General features: G+C 41.4%; 2 protein-coding genes across 3 annotated transcripts; both read right to left on the bottom strand.

Moving 5' to 3' along the window:
* Window positions 1-9512: 9512 nt before the first annotated feature.
* ccnb1 (cyclin B1) lies at window positions 9513-12119 on the bottom strand. 2 transcript variants are annotated; one of them, XM_072673169.1, is made up of 9 exons: window positions 12049-12119; window positions 11681-11821; window positions 11487-11585; window positions 10895-11077; window positions 10655-10813; window positions 10284-10520; window positions 10045-10185; window positions 9864-9974; window positions 9513-9779 (listed from the first exon to the last, which is right to left on the bottom strand). In XM_072673169.1, exons 1-9 carry the CDS (start codon window positions 12067-12069, stop codon window positions 9678-9680), a joined length of 1194 nt encoding a protein of 397 aa, XP_072529270.1. In that variant the 5' UTR covers window positions 12070-12119; the 3' UTR covers window positions 9513-9677. The 2 variants fall into 2 exon arrangements, with proteins under 2 accessions (XP_072529270.1, XP_072529278.1); XM_072673177.1 differs by having other exon boundaries at window positions 11487-11582.
* Window positions 12120-14322: 2203 nt separating this feature from the next.
* On the bottom strand, window positions 14323-21640 carry slc30a5 (solute carrier family 30 member 5). Its single transcript, XM_072673189.1, has 16 exons — window positions 21193-21640; window positions 20040-20162; window positions 19873-19939; window positions 19692-19777; window positions 19509-19596; window positions 19322-19409; window positions 19153-19229; window positions 18865-19035; window positions 18484-18772; window positions 17318-17526; window positions 16806-16963; window positions 16520-16649; window positions 15857-16106; window positions 15054-15280; window positions 14665-14793; window positions 14323-14545 (listed from the first exon to the last, which is right to left on the bottom strand). The coding sequence occupies exons 1-16, from the start codon at window positions 21261-21263 to the stop codon at window positions 14375-14377; spliced, it is 2334 nt and encodes a 777-aa protein (XP_072529290.1). The 5' UTR covers window positions 21264-21640; the 3' UTR covers window positions 14323-14374.
* Window positions 21641-22177: the final 537 nt, after the last annotated feature.

Below are 22177 nucleotides of genomic sequence, written 5' to 3'. Positions count from 1 at the left end.
CTATTTGCAATATTTCCTATTTCACAGTGAAAAATAATACACTAGATTCGCTGTTATCTGATGGCCCATGAATGCACCTAAATCAGTGCAGTCCTAATTCATGTGTTTCTCTGGCTCAAGCTGTAGCTAAGCTTAATAAGCATGCCTACACAAAGGCAGAGTGTATGCTTTACTCTGGATTAGTACATAATGATGAAGCTTCTGAAATAAAGGGTATTATTCATAGGGAGTGTAGATTTGCATTTAATTAAGCCACAATAGCAAGACAGGTGAGGTAAGGTCCTGCCATTGCATGACAAGCTCTTGACCACAAACACGTCTTCAAATTGTCCCAAAGGTGCTTTATCACTCCAGAGAATGCAGTTCCACTGCTCCACACCTTAATGCTGGGGACTTTATACCGCTCTAGACAAAGTCTGGAAATTGACATGGTGACGTCAGACTCATGTAAGGTTGTTCCAGAGCATATGATTATATGGAAAGTGCGCACAACTAAACATAGGCGTTTGAAACAGGTGCACCTTAAAGTAGATGTCAGTTATGCTGTGACATGGCCACTAAGCAGAGCTGCAAGCTTGATTTTGGGGCCTCATATAGATGAATTAAAGAAGGATTGCTCTTTGCAGTTCCAGTGATCCAGTGTTTCTACTACAACATCCAATGTTCTGTTCTCTCCCCACTTTTGCACCAGCAACTAGGCAATAGCTGTCCATGAAAAATTGATTTCAGTACCGTGGCTGAACGCACAATCAGCCGGACGATCGTGAGGCTCTCGCTATGCTCTTCTGGAAGGTTTGACACTGTAAAGTGATATCACTGGCCAGCTGTGACCTCAGCCTGCAAGTATGGATTCTCGGCAGCATAGAAATCTTCCAAAGTAGCTTCACTAAGCCTTATTATCATGGAGTCACCATAAGTGAAGCCTAGGAGATAAAGTCCTGCCCTCGAGAGGAAGAAAGCATTCATAAAGGCAAGCCAAGAGCTGAATAGTTCAACAGTTTGAAGTTGAAAGCCATCCCTGCTGCCCAGCTAATCTGGTACTTTCTGTCCTGATAGTAGACTGAATGCTTCAGAAAAGCTAGTCCAAAGACATACTTCTCCTTGGAGTGACTACTGAATCTAAGGTTGTGGAAAAGGTATTTTCTGTTTCTTATATTTGAATATTTAAATGTGTACATTTTAACATGTTCAATATAATTGTATAGTTTTATTGCAGACTAAATTAATATTGCTTTGGTACATCAACTGTCTGAGTTGTCTGCATGCACTATGTGCTGAAGACAAACCATGTGTATTAATATGTAGAATAACTGTGCAGGTAGCTTAAATATTATGCATGCTGCTTAAATACTTCAACAATTATTTAGCCAAAAACTAAATGGGGGTACCAGGAATTGACTAGAAGTATGGCTGTAAACCCAGCAAGGAACATTTACTGAGTACAAACTTCTCAGAATTGAAAGTAAACACTTGTGACACAGTATGTGTTGGTTTCCCACGAACCGTCAGTGAGTCACTATTAAAAGTGCTTCTCAGCAGAAGGCTTGTGATTGGACCAGCTCCAAGGGTTTAACGGAAAAAGATTATGCCTCAGCCTAGTCAAAAAAAAAATCTAACCTTAAAATCATTTCTATGTGAAGACACAGAAGCACAGCTAGCATGGCCAAGCACATCCACAGCGTGGCTTCAAAAGCAAAAGTATCAAATCCGTCCTGAAGCCCCTCTACCATTTATGAGAACAAGACAATTGTGCTGGAACCCCTCTACCGTTCCCTAGAATCAGAAATCTGTGCTGGAACCCCTCTACCGTTCACTAGAATCAGAAGTGTGTGCTGGAACCCCTCTACCGTTCCCTAGAATCAGAAATCTGTGCTGGAACCCCTCTACCGTTCACTAGAATCAGAAGTGTGTGCTGGAACCCCTCTACCGTTCCCTAGAATCAGAAATCTGTGCTGGAACCCCTCTACCGTTCACTAGAATCAGAAATCTGTGCTGGAACCCCTCTACCGTTCCCTAGAATCAGAAATCTGTGCTGGAACCCCTCTACCGTTCACTAGAATCAGAAATCTGTGCTGGAACCCCTCTACCGTTCACTAGAATCAGAAATCTGTGCTGGAACCCCTCTACCGTTCACTAGAATCAGAAATCTGTGTTTGAACCCCTCTACCGTTCACTAGAATCAGAAATCTGTGTTTGAACCCCTCTACCTTTCACTAGAATCAGAAATCTGTGTTTGAACCCCTCTACCGTTCACTAGAATCAGAAATCTGTGCGGGAACCCCTCTACCGTTCCCTAGAATCAGAAATCTGTGCTGGAACCCCTCTACCGTTCCCTAGAATCAGAAATCTGTGCTGGAACCCCTCTACCGTTCACTAGAATCAGAAATTTGTGCTGGAACCCCTCTACCGTTCACTAGAATCAGAAATCTGTGTTGGAACCCCTCTACTGTTCACTAGAATCAGAAATCTGTGTTTGAACCCCTCTACCGTTCACTAGAATCAGAAATCTGTGCTGGAACCCCTCTACCGTTCACTAGAATCAGAAATCTGTGCTGGAACCCCTCTACCGTTCACTAGAATCAGAAATCTATGCTGGAACCCCTCTACCGTTCACTAGAATCAGAAATCTGTGTTTGAACCCCTCTACCGTTCACTAGAATCAGAAATCTATGCTGGAACCCCTCTACCTTTCACTAGAATCAGAAATCTGTGCTGGAACCCCCCTACCGTTCACTAGAATCAGAAATCCATGCTGGAACCCCTCTACCGTTCACTAGAATCAAAAATCTGTGTTTGAACCCCTTTACCTTTCACTAGAATCAGAAATCTGTGTTTGAACCCCTCTACCGTTCACTAGAATCAGAAATCTGTGCTGGAACCCCTCTACCGTTCACTACAATCAGAAATCTGTGTTTGAACCCCTCTACCGTTCACTAGAATCAGAAATCTGTGCTGGAACCCCTCTACCGTTCACTAGAATCAGAAATCTGTGCTGGAACCCCTCTACCGTTCACTAGAATCAGAAATCTGTGTTTGAACCCCTCTACCGTTCACTAGAATCAGAAATCTATGCTGGAACCCCTCTACCGTTCACTAGAATCAGAAATCTGTGTTTGAACCCCTCTACCGTTCACTAGAATCAGAAATCTATGCTGGAACCCCTCTACCTTTCACTAGAATCAGAAATCTGTGTTTGAACCCCTCTACCTTTCACTAGAATCAGAAATCTGTGTTTGAACCCCTTTACCATTCACTAGAATCAGAAATCTGTGTTTGAACCCCTCTACCTTTCACTAGAATCAGAAATCTGTGTTTGAACCCCTCTACCGTTCACTAGAATCAGAAATCTATGCTGGAAGCCCTCTACCGTTCACTAGAATCAGAAATCTGTGTTTGAACCCCTCTACCTTTCACTAGAATCAGAAATCTGTGTTTGAACCCCTCTACTGTTCACTAGAATCAGAAATCTATGCTGGAACCCCTCTACCGTTCACTAGAATCAGAAATCTGTGTTTGAACCCCTTTACCGTTCACTAGAATCAGAAATCTGTGTTTGAACCCCTCTACCGTTCATCAGAAGTTGAAGTCTGTGCTGGAACCCCTCTACCGTTCACTAGAATCAGAAATCTATGCTGGAACCCCTCTACCGTTCACTAGAATCAGAAATCTGTGTTTGAACCCCTCTACCGTTCATCAGAAGTTGAAGTCTGTGCTGGAACCCCTCTAACGTTCACTAGAATCAGAAATCTGTGCTGGAACCCCTCTACCGTTCACTAGAATCAGAAATCTGTGTTTGAACCCCTCTACCTTTCACTAGAATCAGAAATCTGTGTTTGAACCCCTCTACAGTTCACTAGAATCAGAAATCTATGCTGGAACCCCTCTACCGTTCACTAGAATCAGAAATCTGTGTTTGAACCCCTTTACCGTTCACTAGAATCAGAAATCTGTGTTTGAACCCCTTTACCTTTCACTAGAATCAGAAATCTGTGTTTGAACCCCCCTACCTTTCACTAGAATCAGAAATCTGTGTTTGAACCCCTCTACCTTTCACTAGAATCAGAAATCTGTGTTTGAACCCCTCTACCGTTCACTAGAATCAGAAATCTATGCTGGAACCCCTCTACCGTTCACTAGAATCAGAAATCTGTGTTTGAACCCCTCTACCTTTCACTAAAATCAGAAATCTGTGTTTGAACCCCTCTACCGTTCACTAGAATCAGAAATCTATGCTGGAACCCCTCTACCGTTCACTAGAATCAGAAATCTGTGTTTGAACCCCTCTACCTTTCACTAGAATCAGAAATCTGTGTTTGAACCCCTCTACCGTTCATCAGAAGTTGAAGTCTGTGCTGGAACCCCTCTACCGTTCACTAGAATCAGAAATCTGTGCTGGAACCCCTCTACCGTTCACTAGAATCAGAAATCTGTGTTTGAACCCCTCTACCGTTCATCAGAAGTTGAAGTCTGTGCTGGAACCCCTCTACCGTTCACTAGAATCAGAAATCTATGCTGGAACCCCTCTACCTTTCACTAGAATCAGAAATCTGTGTTTGAACCCCTCTACCTTTCACTAGAATCAGAAATCTGTGTTTGAACCCCTTTACCATTCACTAGAATCAGAAATCTGTTTGAACCCCTCTACCTTTCACTAGAATCAGAAATCTGTGTTTGAACCCCTCTACCGTTCACTAGAATCAGAAATCTGTTTGAACCCCTCTACCTTTCACTAGAATCAGAAATCTGTGTTTGAACCCCTCTACCTTTCACTAGAATCAGAAATCTGTGTTTGAACCCCTCTACCGTTCACTAGAATCAGAAATCTATGCTGGAACCCCTCTACCGTTCACTAGAATCAGAAATCTGTGTTTGAACCCCTTTACCGTTCACTAGAATCAGAAATCTGTGTTTGAACCCCTTTATCTTTCACTAGAATCAGAAATCTGTGTTTGAACCCCTCTACCGTTCACTAGAATCAGAAATCTGTGTTTGAACCCCTTTATCTTTCACTAGAATCAGAAATCTGTGTTTGAACCCCTCTACCGTTCACTAGAATCAGAAATCTGTGTTTGAACCCCTCTACCTTTCACTAGAATCAGAAATCTGTGTTTGAACCCCTATACCGTTCACTAGAATCAGAAATCTATGCTGGAACCCCTCTACCGTTCATCAGAAGTTGAAGTCTGTGCTGGAACCCCTCTAACGTTCACTAGAATCAGAAATCTGTGCTGGAACCCCTCTACCGTTCACTAGAATCAGAAATCTGTGTTTGAACCCCTCTACCGTTCACTAGAATCAGAAATCTGTGTTTGAACCCCTTTACCATTCACTAGAATCAGAAATCTGTGTTTGAACCCCTCTACCGTTCACTAGAATCAGAAATCTATGCTGGAACCCCTCTACCGTTCACTAGAATCAGAAATCTGTGTTTGAACCCCTCTACCTTTCACTAGAATCAGAAATCTATGCTGGAACCCCTCTACCGTTCACTAGAATCAGAAATCTGTGTTTGAACCCCTTTACCGTTCACTAGAATCAGAAATCTGTGTTTGAACCCCTTTACCTTTCACTAGAATCAGAAATCTGTGTTTGAACCCCTCTACCGTTCACTAGAATCAGAAATCTGTGTTTGAACCCCTCTACCTTTCACTAGAATCAGAAATCTGTGTTTGAACCCCTCTACCGTTCACTAGAATCAGAAATCTATGCTGGAACCCCTCTACCGTTCACTAGAATCAGAAATCTGTGTTTGAACCCCTCTACCTTTCACTAAAATCAGAAATCTGTGTTTGAACCCCTCTACCGTTCACTAGAATCAGAAATCTATGCTGGAACCCCTCTACCGTTCACTAGAATCAGAAATCTGTGTTTGAACCCCTCTACCTTTCACTAGAATCAGAAATCTGTGTTTGAACCCCTCTACCGTTCATCAGAAGTTGAAGTCTGTGCTGGAACCCCTCTACCGTTCACTAGAATCAGAAATCTGTGCTGGAACCCCTCTACCGTTCACTAGAATCAGAAATCTGTGTTTGAACCCCTCTACCGTTCATCAGAAGTTGAAGTCTGTGCTGGAACCCCTCTACCGTTCACTAGAATCAGAAATCTATGCTGGAACCCCTCTACCGTTCACTAGAATCAGAAATCTGTGTTTGAACCCCTCTACCGTTCATCAGAAGTTGAAATCTGTGCTGGAACCCCTCTACCGTTCATCAGAAGTTGAAGTCTGTGCTGGAACCCCTCTACCGTTCACTAGAATCAGAAATCTGTGCTGGAACCCCTCTACCGTTCACTAGAATCAGAAATCTGTGTTTGAACCCCTCTACCGTTCATCAGAAGTTGAAGTCTGTGCTGGAACCCCTCTACTGTTCACTAGAATCAGAAATCTATGCTGGAACCCCTCTACCGTTCACTAGAATCAGAAATCTGTGTTTGAACCCCTCTACCTTTCACTAGAATCAGAAATCTGTGTTTGAACCCCTCTACCGTTCACTAGAATCAGAAATCTATGCTGGAACCCCTCTACCGTTCACTAGAATCAGAAATCTGTGTTTGAACCCCTCTACCTTTCACTAAAATCAGAAATCTGTGTTTGAACCCCTCTACCGTTCACTAGAATCAGAAATCTATGCTGGAACCCCTCTACCGTTCACTAGAATCAGAAATCTGTGTTTGAACCCCTCTACCTTTCACTAAAATCAGAAATCTGTGTTTGAACCCCTCTACCGTTCACTAGAATCAGAAATCTATGCTGGAACCCCTCTACCGTTCACTAGAATCAGAAATCTGTGTTTGAACCCCTCTACCTTTCACTAAAATCAGAAATCTGTGTTTGAACCCCTCTACCGTTCACTAGAATCAGAAATCTATGCTGGAACCCCTCTACCGTTCACTAGAATCAGAAATCTGTGTTTGAACCCCTCTACCTTTCACTAGAATCAGAAATCTGTGTTTGAACCCCTCTACCGTTCATCAGAAGTTGAAGTCTGTGCTGGAACCCCTCTACCGTTCACTAGAATCAGAAATCTGTGCTGGAACCCCTCTACCGTTCACTAGAATCAGAAATCTGTGTTTGAACCCCTCTACCGTTCATCAGAAGTTGAAGTCTGTGCTGGAACCCCTCTACCGTTCACTAGAATCAGAAATCTGTGTTCGAACCCCTCTACCGTTCATCAGAAGTTGAAGTCTGTGCTGGAACCCCTCTACCGTTCACTAGAATCAGAAATCTGTGTTTGAACCCCTCTACCGTTCATCAGAAGTTGAAATCTGTGCTGGAACCCGTCTACCGTTCACTAGAATCAGAAATCTGTGCTGGAACCCCTCTACCGGTTATCAGAAAATAACAATTGTGCTGGAACCCCTCCGCAGCCTATAGAAAGTCTCTGATATTTTGATGGTGGAATGTCTGGCCTTCAGCCTAAAACACTGAGAGTGTATGCTGGAGCAGTTAATGAGACATGGACAATGAGTGACCTTGAGTTCAACCCACAGCTGATGTAGAGTAAATTCAGTTGGCCAAGTTTCTGTTGAGCGAGACGTCCAGACAGTGAGTCAGGGCTAGAAATGTCTGTGTTTAAAAAATGGCTCACCACAACATCTTATTTTAATTAATTGTGCCCTTATCCTAAAGACAGACAATTAGCCAAGACCTGTTTGGAGAAGATTCTGCCACTACAGGTCCCACTAAACGTGGGACAAAATTGCCACATACTAAAAACTGCACATATGTAACTCACGTATAGCAAAGAACCTACTGGGTTTAAGCAAACATTCAATAAAAAGCTAACAGTTGATGGACAGAGACGAGGTGGGAAAGTAAAGAATCTGTGATTAAAAATAAGGGACGTGTGAAAACGTATGGTAAGAGAGCGCCCTCTGTTGGAACATTGACGGAAGTTCAAGGACTAGCATTTTGAACATGCAGACTCAACACTTACAAAATAATATTTTCACGTCGCGTTGTTCCATAATTTCAATTCATTAAAAAAATATATATTTAGACAGATCCCACCACCTCAGTAACCATAATTTACATTTTGCCCAGTCACTCTGAGAAGCACCCTATCATGAAGGTGTGATGATTAAAATGCTGGAGGCTTAACTGGGCTGTTACAAACCCTACGCCCGATCAAATATTAAACCTAAGCTTTGGACTTCTCTGTTTCATCAACTAATGAAAAATAAAATGCCAAAAAAAAAACCTTACATCTCTTAGGAAATATGTTCAGAGCCTGCTGGTAGACCATGAGCCAAGTGAAAGCATTCTGTGCATTCACCACACCATAATAGAGACAGGAGGAAAATGCTTTAAATACTACAATGAGTCTCTAGTGAACTAAAACACATCTTCAAAGTGATTATTATTAAAGTTATGTATTTATCAAAATGTTATTTACAATTTTAAGATGTATTTATTAAAGCAGTGTATTTTATTAGAACCTATCGATTGTTTGCCTGAATATTCAGACAATTAAAATTGTTTAAGCAAAAATGTTTCCTCAACTCCAGGTCATGTATTATCCAAATCCAAGTAAGGGCCTCTGTGTAATAATGTCTTTAGACAAGTTTGTCAGTCACAAGCTTGTGTTTGGTGAGGAAATGATTAAGCCTATTAGATTTCTGTAGTGGGTGATTGAAACATTAATGGGCTTAAGTGCTTAATCATATTGGAAGCTGTAAGTAAGCATAATTTTAGGCCTGTAATTTCCAAGTTCTACATTAACATTCCTTACAGGTGCCCATTAAATGCCTTACTGTAGTATGAATTAGCCCAGTGATCAGGCCACCTGAGGTTAATATCTTCAGTTTAACCTAACCCCACACTAGCAATGACTACAGAAAAATAGAAGTGGCACCACCTGAGAGACACAGTTAAAGCAGGGACCACTAATCGCATCACAGGCCAGCAGACCTGCTGGCTTTTACTCCAAGCAGGAGCATGATTGTTCAGATCAACTGATTAAACTATGTTTTTGGGTTGAAGGAACATTAAACCAAACTAGACCCTTGTGAATAAGCTATGACAAACCCAGGACTGAAGCAAACCATGCTTACATGTAGTCATAACCTTAGATCAGTGGTCCTGAAGAGCCACATTCCTGTACAGCTCAACCTTTACATTTGTGTACATTTACATGGAACTACAGTCTGCAGGAGGGTAGACCCCCAGGATCAGAGCAGGTGAGTAGCACCACATAATGTTAAATTTAACTCAAACGAGAGAGACAACTGGAAATGGTTGCAGTACACAAGCTTTGAGCCTATGGCCTAGAGAGGTTAACACCACAAGAGCAGTTATGCAGGACAAGTACTATTTCCTTGCTCCCAACAGCTGGTCTAGTTGAGCAGGCCCTTTGGAAAGCAGCATTACATGACAATGTTAAGTGCAAAGGGCACTCCAGGACCAGGTTTGGGAACCTGGGCAATAACACTATTGAAAGTAGTCATTACAACATCTGAAGTCATAAAAGATTTATTGAAAATTTAAGATTTACAAGATTGTACAGTTGTGGCATAATGCAACATTTCCCCAGACAAATGGCAGTGAAAAGTAAACCCTGGTCAAAATGCACAACCTCACAGATTACATTCTTAAAAAAGCATTAAAAGACAAAGTAAAAGCATGCAATTAAGTTACAATTTACAAGCAGCACACAGTGCTAAAGTCTCTTCAAAAGCCATTAGGAAACTTGCTTGGCAAGGTCCTTGATCAGTGATGACTTAAGCTGAGAGATGGATGCAATCCTCATCTGCTTCTGACTGGAGTACTTGTTCTTAACCGCCTAAGAAAGAAAAGGTTGATGTGAGTTTGAAGTGAACATGATCATGTACAACTGGTAAAAGTATGTAAAGAAACTACCACTCACCAGGTGCTTTGAGAGTCCTTCATTGACCTTCACCACATTCTTGGCAATGTGCTGCATTACTGGAATCAGGCTGTCCTCAGTGTAGCCCATGTAATACTGGAGAGTTGGGGTCTGCACAAAGGCCAGAGAATTAGAGGAATAATCTAGTAAAATGGTTAATTTAAGAAGTAAGGGAACTTACCCATTCACCACAGTTGAAGACCTTAAGCATGAGGGCAAAAGCAGCACTGGCAACTTGAGAGGGAGGAAAGTGCACCATGTCGTAGTCCACCATTGTGAGTTCTACGAAGTATTTGGCCAATGTGTGGTGCTCTGCAGTAACCTGGGAAAGGGTGGAAAGCAGGCCTTGATTAGGGCTTCAAGCCAAGGAGGATTACCCAAAATTAACAGTGATTAAGAAATGCTGGAGGCATTTTATACCTCTCCAATTTTTGAAGCCCTCCTCAGGAACTGGAGAGGCAAGGGTCTACCAAAGGTAAACTTCAGAACCCTCAGGATCTTCATTTCCATATCCCTGATCTCAGCAGTGGTGTAGGCACGGTCTGTCACAAAGGCAAAGTCTGCAATCTCTGGTGGGTACATTTCTTCATACTTGGAGGCAATGAACATAGCAGTAACGCCAACCAGCTGGAGCCGCTTCTTGGCAACTGGATGATCCTGAAAAACAGCCATCCATTAGTAACGGGGCATTTAGTTAACTACCACCCTGGGGGAAGAAAAAAATTGACCAAAATCACCAAATTGACCCAGCCCCTCATGTACATAGTTTACAAGTTTAAAGTTACACCTACTTGAAGAAAGCGGTCAATGATCGCCACAGTCATGTACATAGTCTCCTGCAGTAGCCTAAACTTGATTTGGACCTGGACAAGCCAGTCAATAAGGATGGCACGCATGTTCCCAGTGACTTCCCTTCCTTCCAGATACCTTGGCCTGACAGCCTGATCAGCCTAGGGACAAGAACAGACAAGTTAAACAGAGGCTTCATTAGACGAGACTGGATTGGCAATGAGGGAGGTTAAGAAGCCAACCTCAAGTTGCCGGAGGTATTTGTAGATGTCCTTCACATATTCACTGCAGAGCATGGGATTGTCATAGTCGTCAGCATCCACGTCCTTGATATTGAGCAGCACATCAGAGAAAGCCTGACACAGATCCTCTGGGGCACAGCCAGAGGTTTCCATGGGCACAGGGGAGGAAGGCTCAGACAAAATCTGAAATTAAGAAAGTGCGACAAGTTAACCAGTCAGCCAATCTAGGACCTACACCTAAACCAGCAGTTATGCTGTAGGGGTTCTACAGCGTGCCACACTGAGCCGAAGGCTTTGAATTGCAAATGGATCACTTCCCCGCCATACCCCAAATTTATGATCAGTCATTTGAACAAGTTAATTAACTTAATTCCTTAATCCCACTTTATATGAAAGACCAAATCAGCACAAACAGGTTATTGGAGGTTTGACTCAAATGGCTCTCTACTCCCCATGCTGCCACTAGGTCAAAAAAATGGCTCCCATCCAGACACCACACTAGGAGGTGCAGGAACAAGTCAGTAGAAGACAGGGAGAAACAGCCATGAGATTAAACCCCACATTTCACACAATCTACACATCACAAGCTCACCTGAATCTCATTTTCAACTTCAGGCAAATCTTTCTTTGGCTGCTTCACAGTCTCAATGACTTTCTTCTCAACCACTGCAGGGGCAGGCTTCACATCCTGCTTTAAAAAAAAGCAGATTAACTCAAGTTAACTAGAGCAGGTTTCACACACAGCTTGTTGAAGAAGAAACGGGACACATGGGAACAGATAGCTACCTTTTTCTTCAGGGTCTGTCGTGGCAATACTGCATTACCGATTTCACCGAGGGCAGCTCTCGGCCTTAGTGAGGGCTTGCTTGCAAGGGCTGCTTTTCCAGGAACAGCATTCTGGTTCTCGCTGCTGGCCAGGCGAGTACTCTAAACATGGTAAAGTAAAAGAACAGAAGGAGAGGAGTACAGTTAGCCATTCCGTTCAGTAGTAAACCCGCAGATTAGGAGGGCTGAACACAGAGGGACTAACAAAAGAAGTAAAGCCAAGAATAGCTGCATGCATTCAGATACAACAGCCAGACCTCGTATTTAAGCCACCTTATTTTAATAAGACAAGCTTTTAAACAAAAGCAAACAACAAAGCTTGAACTCACCCTTGTGATACGAAGAGCCATTTCAGATCTCGTGTTGCTCTGGGGGTCTGAATCGTAAACTGGTTAGAGCTGAACAAGCACGTACCAGCTCTGCCTCCCCTCAGGTTTAAATTGTCGCTCTTTCGAATGTGATTCGCTGCGTTCCAAAACCCGCGCAATCTGATTGGCCGAGCCACAGCTGATAACAATGCGTTCCTAAGGCGACCGATGAGCACGTGATCACCCCAAAGGGCGGAGGCTCCGTAGTTAAATCTTTCCCTCGGTGGGTTTGTAAACAGTGCAGAGGCGGCTCGAGCTGTGTATCGCCACCTGGTGTACCGGAGGATATTTGGAAACGAATGGATCCAAAGTTTACGTTGATTAATTTGGGGAAATTACTCACTATTTTGGTAATGGCACTATGATCCAAAAAGTGTTGCCGTGAATCTAATTTAAAACTATTTTTCAGTATCAAACCTTTTTTTTTTTTTTTTTTTTTTTTCTCAGTCATTTTTAAACCATTTCTTTTGGTTTGTTTATCATGAAAGTGTGACACAATATAATTGTATTAATCATAAATTCAGTCTTGTTTTATTCTTGTTTTGGTTTTTATTGCACAATCTGGTGTCGACCAGAGGAGGATGGGTTCTCCTTTGAGTCTTGGTTCCCCTCAAGGTTTCTTCCTCTCGATCCGGGCGACTTTTTTCATATTACAGAGCAAAAATGACAGTTGTGATGAAACATTCATTACATATTAATCTACTAAACTAATTACATTGCATGACTACAAAAGCCATAAAAATGCTGTACTGTCAACACATGACATTTTTCTTATGATCCTGAAATACGCTGTTTTATTGAGCACAACTTATTTGGCAGATTTCCCCCTTCTTTTAATTTGGTACTGCTAATTAATCTGTCCCTTCACGGCTCCCCCTAGCACTGGCAATGAGCATTGTGATTCTAGCAGTGCTCCGGACAGGAGGGTAAGGGCTTACCACATGTCTCCTCTGATACATGTGAAGCGAGCCGCCGCCTCTTTATGAACTAACACTGATGCGGTATAGCCAGGCACGCCGACACGCTGAGAGCCAGCAGCCAGCATCACTTTAAGAGTGATGGAGGAGTGAGCACGGCCACTTGTGCTCTTTCGGACTCGGGCCGCTGATGGCAAAGCAGAATGTCTCAGGATTCAAACTCACAATCCTGATCAATTAGTTTTCTCTACATTCATGAACCTCAGATCACCAGAACAAATAAGTTGTAACCACAACGTAACAGTTAAGAAATATATAATTAGTAACTCATGGCTGTTCTGTACTTCCATACGTCCCTCCAGACTAACTTAAGTTTGGAAGGGTAAGATGACATGTGCATGGTCCACAAACATTTGTCTAAACATGTTTTTCTTACTATAGAAGCTTACAAATTAAACTATCCAAGGTACCTGGCTGATAGGATTGGTCATTGTATGATCATCTGTCATGTGATCTTATATTACAGATAATTCCAGTAGAAAAGTATGAGCCAAGACACCATGTCCAATATCCCAGCATTGGCTAAAGGGGTGTGAAGCCACCAGAATTTGTCTGTGTAACAGTGAAATCATAACCAACCACCCATCTTTCCATTTATGCACCGCCAGTAATTGATCTCACTCATTCTATTGTGACTGAAATCAAATCCTTACGTTTTAATTAATGCGTTCTTTCTCAAAAATGTAGAAGCTGTTACTGCAGCAAAGAGGAAACAAACACCAAATATGAATGAGCTGGTGTCTTAAATAAACAGCAACATATTGAAATGGTCAAATATTAGAAAACGGCTACATACTGGCTTTACTGGGTCATCAATAAACAGGTACTGTAAACACCCCATAATTTTCAGTTTAAACCTATTTAATAAAAAAAAAAATTAAATCAACTCAACTTCTGACCTGATGTCTTTTCTGCTACATGCACACACACACTCTCTCTCTCTCTACAACCATTTACCCCAGATAAAATGGGAAGCATTTTTTTGCACAAAGCATTTGCACTAATAACTTTACCACCTCACTGGACTCAATATTTATTACACACTGCATAATTTGCACACTACCGCCAATTATTTATTATTCTCTGTCTGCACTTGTATTGTGTTGCACTTGTGTTTTGTATGCACTGTCTATGTTGTACCATGGTCCTGGAGGAGCGTTGTTTCGTTTCACTGTGTACTCTGTATGTAGTTGAAATGACAATAAAACCCACTTGACTTGACTTGACTTGACTAAAGAAATGAGCCACACCAGAAAAACACAAGTAAAAACATTTTTATTTAATGCAAATCATTTACATTTATAGTCTGGTTACATGATACATGTGCCATCTTTGTAATATTTCATGGACTCCATCTGCTGTGTCATTGCCAGAACCTCATGGAATCCTGTGCTGAGGCCAGACATGTGCTGAAAATAGGCCTCCTTCTCCACCTGCACCGTCAGATTATTCACACCTGCATCCTTCAGCACAGAGGTCACCTGATGGGATCACACCACAAAAGTTATTTCATGTAGCACGCAAGTCAAACTATTAGGGGGGGTTCTTGTAAAAGATTAACAAATAATGAAGTTTTTATTTAAGAGTTCTCTTTCCAAACCTGCTGAATAATTCGCTGCTCCACAACATCGGACATGATCTGTAGATGAATAGTTCCAGCAAGAACACTAGCGGAATGCCTCCAGAAGTGCGGGTCACGGTAAGACAAGACGCCTTCTATTTTCTGAATCTGAGTTGGAAAGAAAAGGCTGTTACATTGCATACTGTGTGTCTTGAAAAACACCACTTAACACAGTACTGCGCAGAGGTCATACACACCTCAGAACATTATATGTTGAGCAAGAGATTTATCGAAACATGACCCAATTATTAATGATTAATTATTATTAATTAATGACTTCCCAAAACCTTTGCATAGTAATGTATTCTACTGTATACACCTTAAACACTAACGTTTCTACATTTTTCTTCAAAATACTTAACTTCTACCTTTTCTAGGGCAAAGCTGAGGTCCTTCTCATGCTCAGGTGGAATCCTCAGCAGAAGGACTTCACAGGCATCCTTCAACAGGGGAATGACGCTGAGAAAGATGAGTGTGGCGATGAACAGGGAGCATATGGGGTCTGCAATTAGCCAGCCAAACTGACTGATAAGAACTGTGGATATGATGACTCCAACACTGCCCAATGTATCAGCCAACACATGCAAAAAGACTCCTGAAACAATCAATGAACACAATCAGTGCTCAAAACAGCAGTAATTGCAGGTTTCATGTTTGTTAAAATAGTGTATATAAGCACATACATACTGCTTTACTTATTAATTATATTCAGAAGTTGATTCTTATTTCCACTTTTGTAGCCTTATCTAACTAATTGGCTTAACCTGAGTAAGACAAGGGTCAAATAAGCAAAATGTAGTTATAAATGTAGTTACATCCTTAAAACACATGACTCAGTGGTGCACCGGATTCATCAAATACACTACATGTCCAAAAGTATTTAGACATTCTTGCATCCAAGGTCACTATATCCAATGCCGAGGGATATTAAGGCCCCAAGGATTTGTCTGTGAAGCAGTGCAACTGTGGGGGGGGGGGTTGTGAGGAAGCACCATTAAATACATTTGGGATGAGATGGAGTGCCACTAAACATCAGTACCTTAATTGAGTAATGCCAGATTTTCCCTGATGGTAATATAATACCAAAAAGGCTAGTTCTAATATCAATAATATTAGCACATATAATTATAGACTGCACCGACAGCTATTATAAACACAAAAGTGAAGCTACCTCTCATATTAGCATTCATGCCTCTTCCTCCGGAGCTGTGGGAATGACCATGGCTGTGAGAATGGCCATGGCCCCCATGGCTGTGGCCGTGGCTTCCATGGCTGTGTTCTCCGTGCCCATGGCCATGGCCATGATGCGAGTGGCCATGCTCATGGCCTGAGCAGCTGCCCTTAGAAGCCCCATGGGAGTGGGCATGACTGAAGGCACAGATGCCCACTAGGTTCACAAGGAGTCCACCCACAGACACTGGCTGTTTGGAAACAGAATGTCCAAATAAGTGAAACATCTCAAAAAGGTGCAGATTTTCATATATTTCACATATTCATATTTTGTACTGCGGTAGAGGGAAATTATTCAGTAAATTTAAAGCAAAGCAAATTTGCTCTGTACTAGACAATAAAAAAATGCCATAGCAGAACCGTGTTTGTAATAGAGACTGATTGTGAGTTTGAAGAATCTTTACGATTGGGGGAAGAAACACCAAGCGAGGATTTTTTTAAAGCCTTAAAATGTCAATTATAAATATGCTTCTTTGTAGACCCAAAAGTGGCTCTTTTATGGCACCTCTCACAGAACCCTTTGTAGCATCTTTCCTTGGGGAAACAGAAGACTGTTTTGGTTTGTGGAAAAAAATAATAAGTAATACTTCATAAAAATACTTGCCGCTAGCATGACTGTGTTGATGTTCGGAGGGTCAATGAGTCTGGAGACTGACTCCACAAACACAAAGAACGCTATGACCATTAGGAATAAGCCATTAATGAACCCAGACAGGATCTCAACACGGCCATACCTGTATTAAAAATAAAATAAAATAAATGTATATAAAAAATAATAATTAATAATCAGAACAAAAATACTGGCTTGTTTGACAAACTCTTCAGAAAACACACACACATTAAAGATAAACACTAAATTAAAAAGTAAAAATAGAAAAGAGAAGCCCTACCCATAAGAGTATATTCTAGTTGCTTTCCATCTGGTCATGAGGGCAGCAAAAAGTCCCAGCACTAGAGCAGAGCAGTCAAACAGCATATGGAAGCCATCTGAGATCAGACCAAGACTGTTGGTCCATACACCATAGAAGAGCTCCACAAAGGTGAAGGCCTAACATAAAGAACAACAATATTATTACTCACCCAGTGTGTAAGATATGACCACATGAATACTGAATCTGCAGGATTCCAATACATTTTTAGTAGTAAGGATGCAATATGATTTGAGAATCATGGTAGAATCTGTAGCTTGTTGCTTTAACAAAATGGTATATTATATTTCTCTTGGATTCTAATCATTGTGGATAATAATATAATCCCAATTTCTATATTTAAAAAAAAGCTAATGTATCAACATCATTTTAACAACATAACATGAAAATTACTGGATAGGCGCATAAAGCCACATCTCATGTCAGTGCATCCCTAAATAGAAAGATTTTAGATTTGTCCATTTGATTTTTACCAGGTTGAGACAGAGGAAGTAGAAGATCTGTCGGGAATCGTACTCCTCCAGGATCTGCTTGAGTGAGTCTTTGATGAAGCGGGGTAGAGACTGGGAGCTGTGCTGCAGGGCATCTCCCATCAAGTTATATAGAGGGATTCCCTCAGGTGAATACCCCACCAATGTGCCTTTCTGTCCTTTCTTAGAGGGAGATGACAATATACTGTCAGCTGTAAAAAAAAAGGACACAGAAAACAGAAGCTTTACTTGAGTGTAAACATAACATTTAGTAATAACTTTACAGTAAGAAATACAACTGCATAAGGGCATGACAACGAAACACATTAAAACCATGATAATGCAAAAATGTGACATTGTGGAGAATCCTATTACTATGCAATCTAAAGCCCACTGCACAGTGTAAAAGTATGTGCATTATTTTATATGCACTATTCTTGCCAAACATACAATCTAGGCCAATAAACAGATCAACAAACAGCTACTTTGGAGCTGAAGGGGAGTATTTGTTTTAAAAAGCTATTGGCCATTTATTGGCTCTTAGCATTGCAAAGTTTATTTAGGCAATGCACGGACAATAAATGACATCTGTAGCTTGCATTCCCAAAATGTGTGTGAAATACACACCGTGCAGAAGTCACTTCTGGGCTTAATTCGGTTGTACTGCTTAAATAAATGTGTTCACAATAAGCACCACCAAGTAACTTTTAATATAGTCATGTCATGCACCACTACCATCTTGACCCCTTAGCTCTAGTCTCATTAAGCTTACACGTCATAATTTTAGCCCTGATTTTCTATTTGTGGTTAATTGTTTGGAGAACTATGACAAAACCCCCAGATTAGAGGCAATTCGGCATTCCAGTCATATTTGTGTAAAATCCTGAAATATTACTATAAGTAAATACTTTCATATTCCCTGAAAAATCATCAATTTTGTTCAAAGTGTTGTGAAAATATCTGATCTTAAACCTATTACTGTGAATCTAATTGAGGGTTAAGTGTATTTTTACACCCCTACAATTATGTCACTCAGAACTATGCCTGACACAGCATTTTCTCTCTGTGTAATCTGTTTATTGATCTGATGTGGGTAATGGTATTGATCTCATGTGGACCAGTTGTCGTTACAATGGAAAAGCACTAAGAATCGAGTCCTTGTCACTCACACATGATGAAGAAGCAAGCGCTAACCAGCACTCCCCCAGAGAGCACATGCTCAGTGCTGGCCTGCTGACCAGGCTTGCTCATAACCCTGAGCTGGTCCGTCAGCGGGTGTGTCCAGAAGTTGGCCAGCAGCAGGCCACTGAGAAACATGAAGATGGAACCATGCCGAGCGCAACGTGGTGGCTCCAACTTTGCCATGCAGATAGACTCCACATAGAAGTCCAGGATCATCACTGAGAAGACGATCATGGCGAAGGGCAAAATCAGGCCAGACCAGGACTCCACCTTGCTCTGAGGGTTTCGATTTTAGGAAAGTCATCAACACGGGCTCTGCATTTCATTTTGAACATCTATGATAATTTGTACAGTAAAACTCTCCTAACCTCGGTGGTGGCGGACAGCACAATGACCCAGGGCAACAGCACTACAGAGGAGACCAGGTTGGACAGAGCATAGAGGCGCTTGGCTCCTCCAATCTCCACTGACAGCTTTCTGGAGTGTGTGTTAAAGGCTACTTTTAGACACAGTGCCAAAACCAACATCACAACTCCACCCTGAATGAAAAAAAGAGAAAGAATGAAAAAAAAAGATCCCAAAAACCATTGCTTTGCTTTGCTTTGATCTTTTATCCAAATCCAACACTACATGAAAAATACAGTAATAATACTCACCTTATGGTCTGCCACACCTAAAAACGAGATCCCCGTGTATAATGCATGAGTCAAGGCACTGTCATGGTGTCCCTCAGCTGCGAAACAAACCGTTAAGGAGTTTTAACTGCAGCTTTCCAAAATGTAAATGACACTGGGTAGAAAACATGGGGAAACTGGGGAAGGATACGGTGTTCTGCCATTTTTGCCATGAGGTCATCATTATCAAACAGCAATAGACATATTACTGCAATGATGAAGAAAGCAGCACCTCTTGTCTACAACAAACAAACAAACCACATCACAGTCAAAAACATTCTGAACAGTCAACATACAGTCATTATCATTTTATTCCATACAGCACCAAAATCTCTAACCTTAGAAGGTCCACCTCCGGAGCTGGTGAAGAGAACGCTAAGAAGGGAGATAACCACCACGTCACTGTGCTCGAACAGCAGCAACGTCCTGCAACAATTCATCTTCCCTTAGTCCACTGGTCATAATAAACATGCAAAACTATGAAAAGGATGGAGCTTAAAAGCAGTGGGTCACAGCCTTACCTTAGTGGTCCACAGAGTGTAAGCCCAAAGAAGCCTACAAGTGAGATTATGCAGCTGATAACAGCATGTTTGGAGATTTTGATCCACTGAAAGAGAAGCGTTTGGTAGTGATGTTAATCCATCTGATAACGCTCTTAAGAATATGTTTTTTAATATGCAACAGCATCTTTTCAAGACATACCTGTCTTTTGGAGACTATTTTACCTGATGAAAATGGTTTTTGAAAGAAAAGTAAAATCACTGCACACCTGTGTTAGAAAGACAAAATAAAAACAGATGTTAGCATGTACAAACAGATAGTTCTCACATTTAATGTAAATGAAAGAATTTAAAATAAACATTCCTTACCCTAACTTAAGAATGAAGATGAACTGCACAATATGTACAACTTTAAGAAGATCATAGGATTCAAAGATTCCTAGAGCCTTCAACAACTTGGTGAGTAACAGTAACACTATATATCTGGTCAACCTGAAAAAAGAAAAAACTATTAAATATAACATTAAATGAGACCAATATATAAAACATAATATGACATGATTCTCTTTGGCTCTATTTAACATTGACAAGGAAAGTCTTTGTTATCTTCAAAATCCACAACACATTAAAGTAGGGGCAGTAGTGGCTCAGCGGTTAGAGCGCCGGGCTATCGCTAACAGGGTTCTGGGTTCGATTCCCGGGCTTGGCAAGCTGCCACTGTTGGGCCCTTTACCCTCCCTGCTCCCTGGGCGCTGGAGTTGGCTGCACACCGCTGTGTGTGTGTGTGTGTGTTCACTACCACATTTTGCTGTACAGTGTACACTGGACAGTGACAAATACATGCACCCCTTTAAGTACTATACAAGACAATATTTCATCGTATCATGATACATGTTGTTATGGTGATACACAATATGCTTTTCTAATCGGACTGAGGATATTGTTGGTGCCTAATAAACACTGGTCGACATTACCACAGTGTAATCAGACTGGTATAATTAAAAGAGGTGCCGCAGATGTTAAATACAAATCATTGTATTCAGTACAGGAGAGTATCTGAATAGTAGTTTTTAAGAATCTGCCACTACTGATGTGTTTAGCCAGTGATTACACATACTGTGATCGATGCCGTGTACCATAAAAAGATCTTTAAATATTGTGATATAGTATTTTCACCATATCGCCCAGCCCTATATACAGGCTCACTTTTAAGCCTTTAAACCCAAACTGTGTAGGTCCACTCTTCAGCTCTTCACTCTCATTACTATATTAATGTAAACTGGCATCATTTCCACAAACCCTAAACCAGAACCCTGTGGGACTCAAAATGAGCTGCATTGGAATTGGCTCATTAATGGTAGCAAATCCAGGTTGCAAATCCTAGTTCTGCTGCAGCCCAGGCAGTTGAACTTTCACTTGTTTGACCTGGATATGCCACATCTGGAACAGAAAACTGAATGATAAATCTGGGGTTCAATGTGTTAAAAGAGCCAAAGTTAGCCAAGCTAGCTTAGCCGGTTACCTGGCATTAGGCACCTCAACTCGTCCGAGTTTCCCACCGGAGATCACATTGCTACTGTACTTGTCATCCATTGTTTGTCGTACTGCTGGGACTGTAAGCTATCTAAGCTACTCAACAACAAAAAGGTATAAACCGTTACAGTACTCTCAGTACAGTACTTTCAGCCAACAGAGTGACCACAAGACCAGCACTAGCTAACTAAGCAGCCCGAGGGCACCGACTACAGCACAACATTGTAGCTAGCCAGTGTATCTGTCCAGCAAGCTGACAACTCTCGTGTGGTTTAAGAGCCCCTGCTTGAGATATCAAGCGTGTCGAGCTGTCTCAGAACAGCAGAGAATACTAAAATAGCCATTATTCGTTACAACACAAATATTTAACAGTAACTATTCACATCTGCGCGTTTCCATTTACAGCGTTAGCCACGGCATCGTCTCACAGGTAATCAACGTCAACATTTCCTCAAAGATGGAAGCGAGCGGTGCCGCCTTTCAAAATAAAGCACCAGCTGAACGGTGGTTTATAAAATAAAAGTCAAGCGGCCTGCGCGGAAGAAAGAAAGATAAAAAAGTAAGAAATTTAAGAAGAAGGAAGGGTAAAATAAAATAAAATAAAATAAAATAAAATAAAATAAAATAAAATAAAATAAAATAAAATAAAATAAAATAAAATAAAATAAAATAAAATAAAATAAAATAAAATAAAATAAAATAAAATAAAATAGGAAAGAGAACCAACAGGGTACATGGTGGCTCAGCGGTTAGAGCACCGGGCTATCGATAACAAGGTTGTGGGTTTGATTCCCGGGCTCGGCAAGCTGCCACTGTTGCCACTGTTACTCAAGTGGCCCCACTTGAGTAAGGCCCTCTGCTCCCTGGGCGCTGGAGTTGGCTGCCCACTGCTCTGTGTGTGTACTCACTGCCCCTAGTTCACTAATGTGTGTGTGTTCACTACCACAGATAGGTTAAATGCGGAGGACACATTT

This window comes from Salminus brasiliensis, chromosome 1 (genome assembly GCF_030463535.1).
Source record: "Salminus brasiliensis chromosome 1, fSalBra1.hap2, whole genome shotgun sequence".
Lineage (NCBI taxonomy): Eukaryota > Metazoa > Chordata > Actinopteri > Characiformes > Bryconidae > Salminus > Salminus brasiliensis.
This window is presented reverse-complemented; position numbering and strand designations above follow the sequence as displayed.

Bases quoted from the DNA above. Each gene is read 5' to 3' on its own strand.
- slc30a5 (XM_072673189.1), bottom strand. From the start codon at position 21,263: ATGGATGACAAGTACAGTAGCAATGTGATCTCCGGTGGGAAACTCGGA. The intron at 20,163-21,192 runs GTAACCGGCTAA...TTCTTTTTTCAG, and splicing joins GTTGAGGTGCCTAATGCCAG to GTTGACCAGATATATAGTGT. The intron at 18,773-18,864 runs GTTAGGAGAGTT...CGAAACCCTCAG, and splicing joins TGCTGTCCGCCACCACCGAG to AGCAAGGTGGAGTCCTGGTC.
- ccnb1 (XM_072673169.1), bottom strand. From the start codon at position 12,069: ATGGCTCTTCGTATCACAAGG. The intron at 11,586-11,680 runs GTAGCTATCTGT...TTTTTTTTAAAG, and splicing joins GACAGACCCTGAAGAAAAAG to CAGGATGTGAAGCCTGCCCC. The intron at 10,521-10,654 runs GTAGGTGTAACT...GCTGTTTTTCAG, and splicing joins TCATTGACCGCTTTCTTCAA to GATCATCCAGTTGCCAAGAA.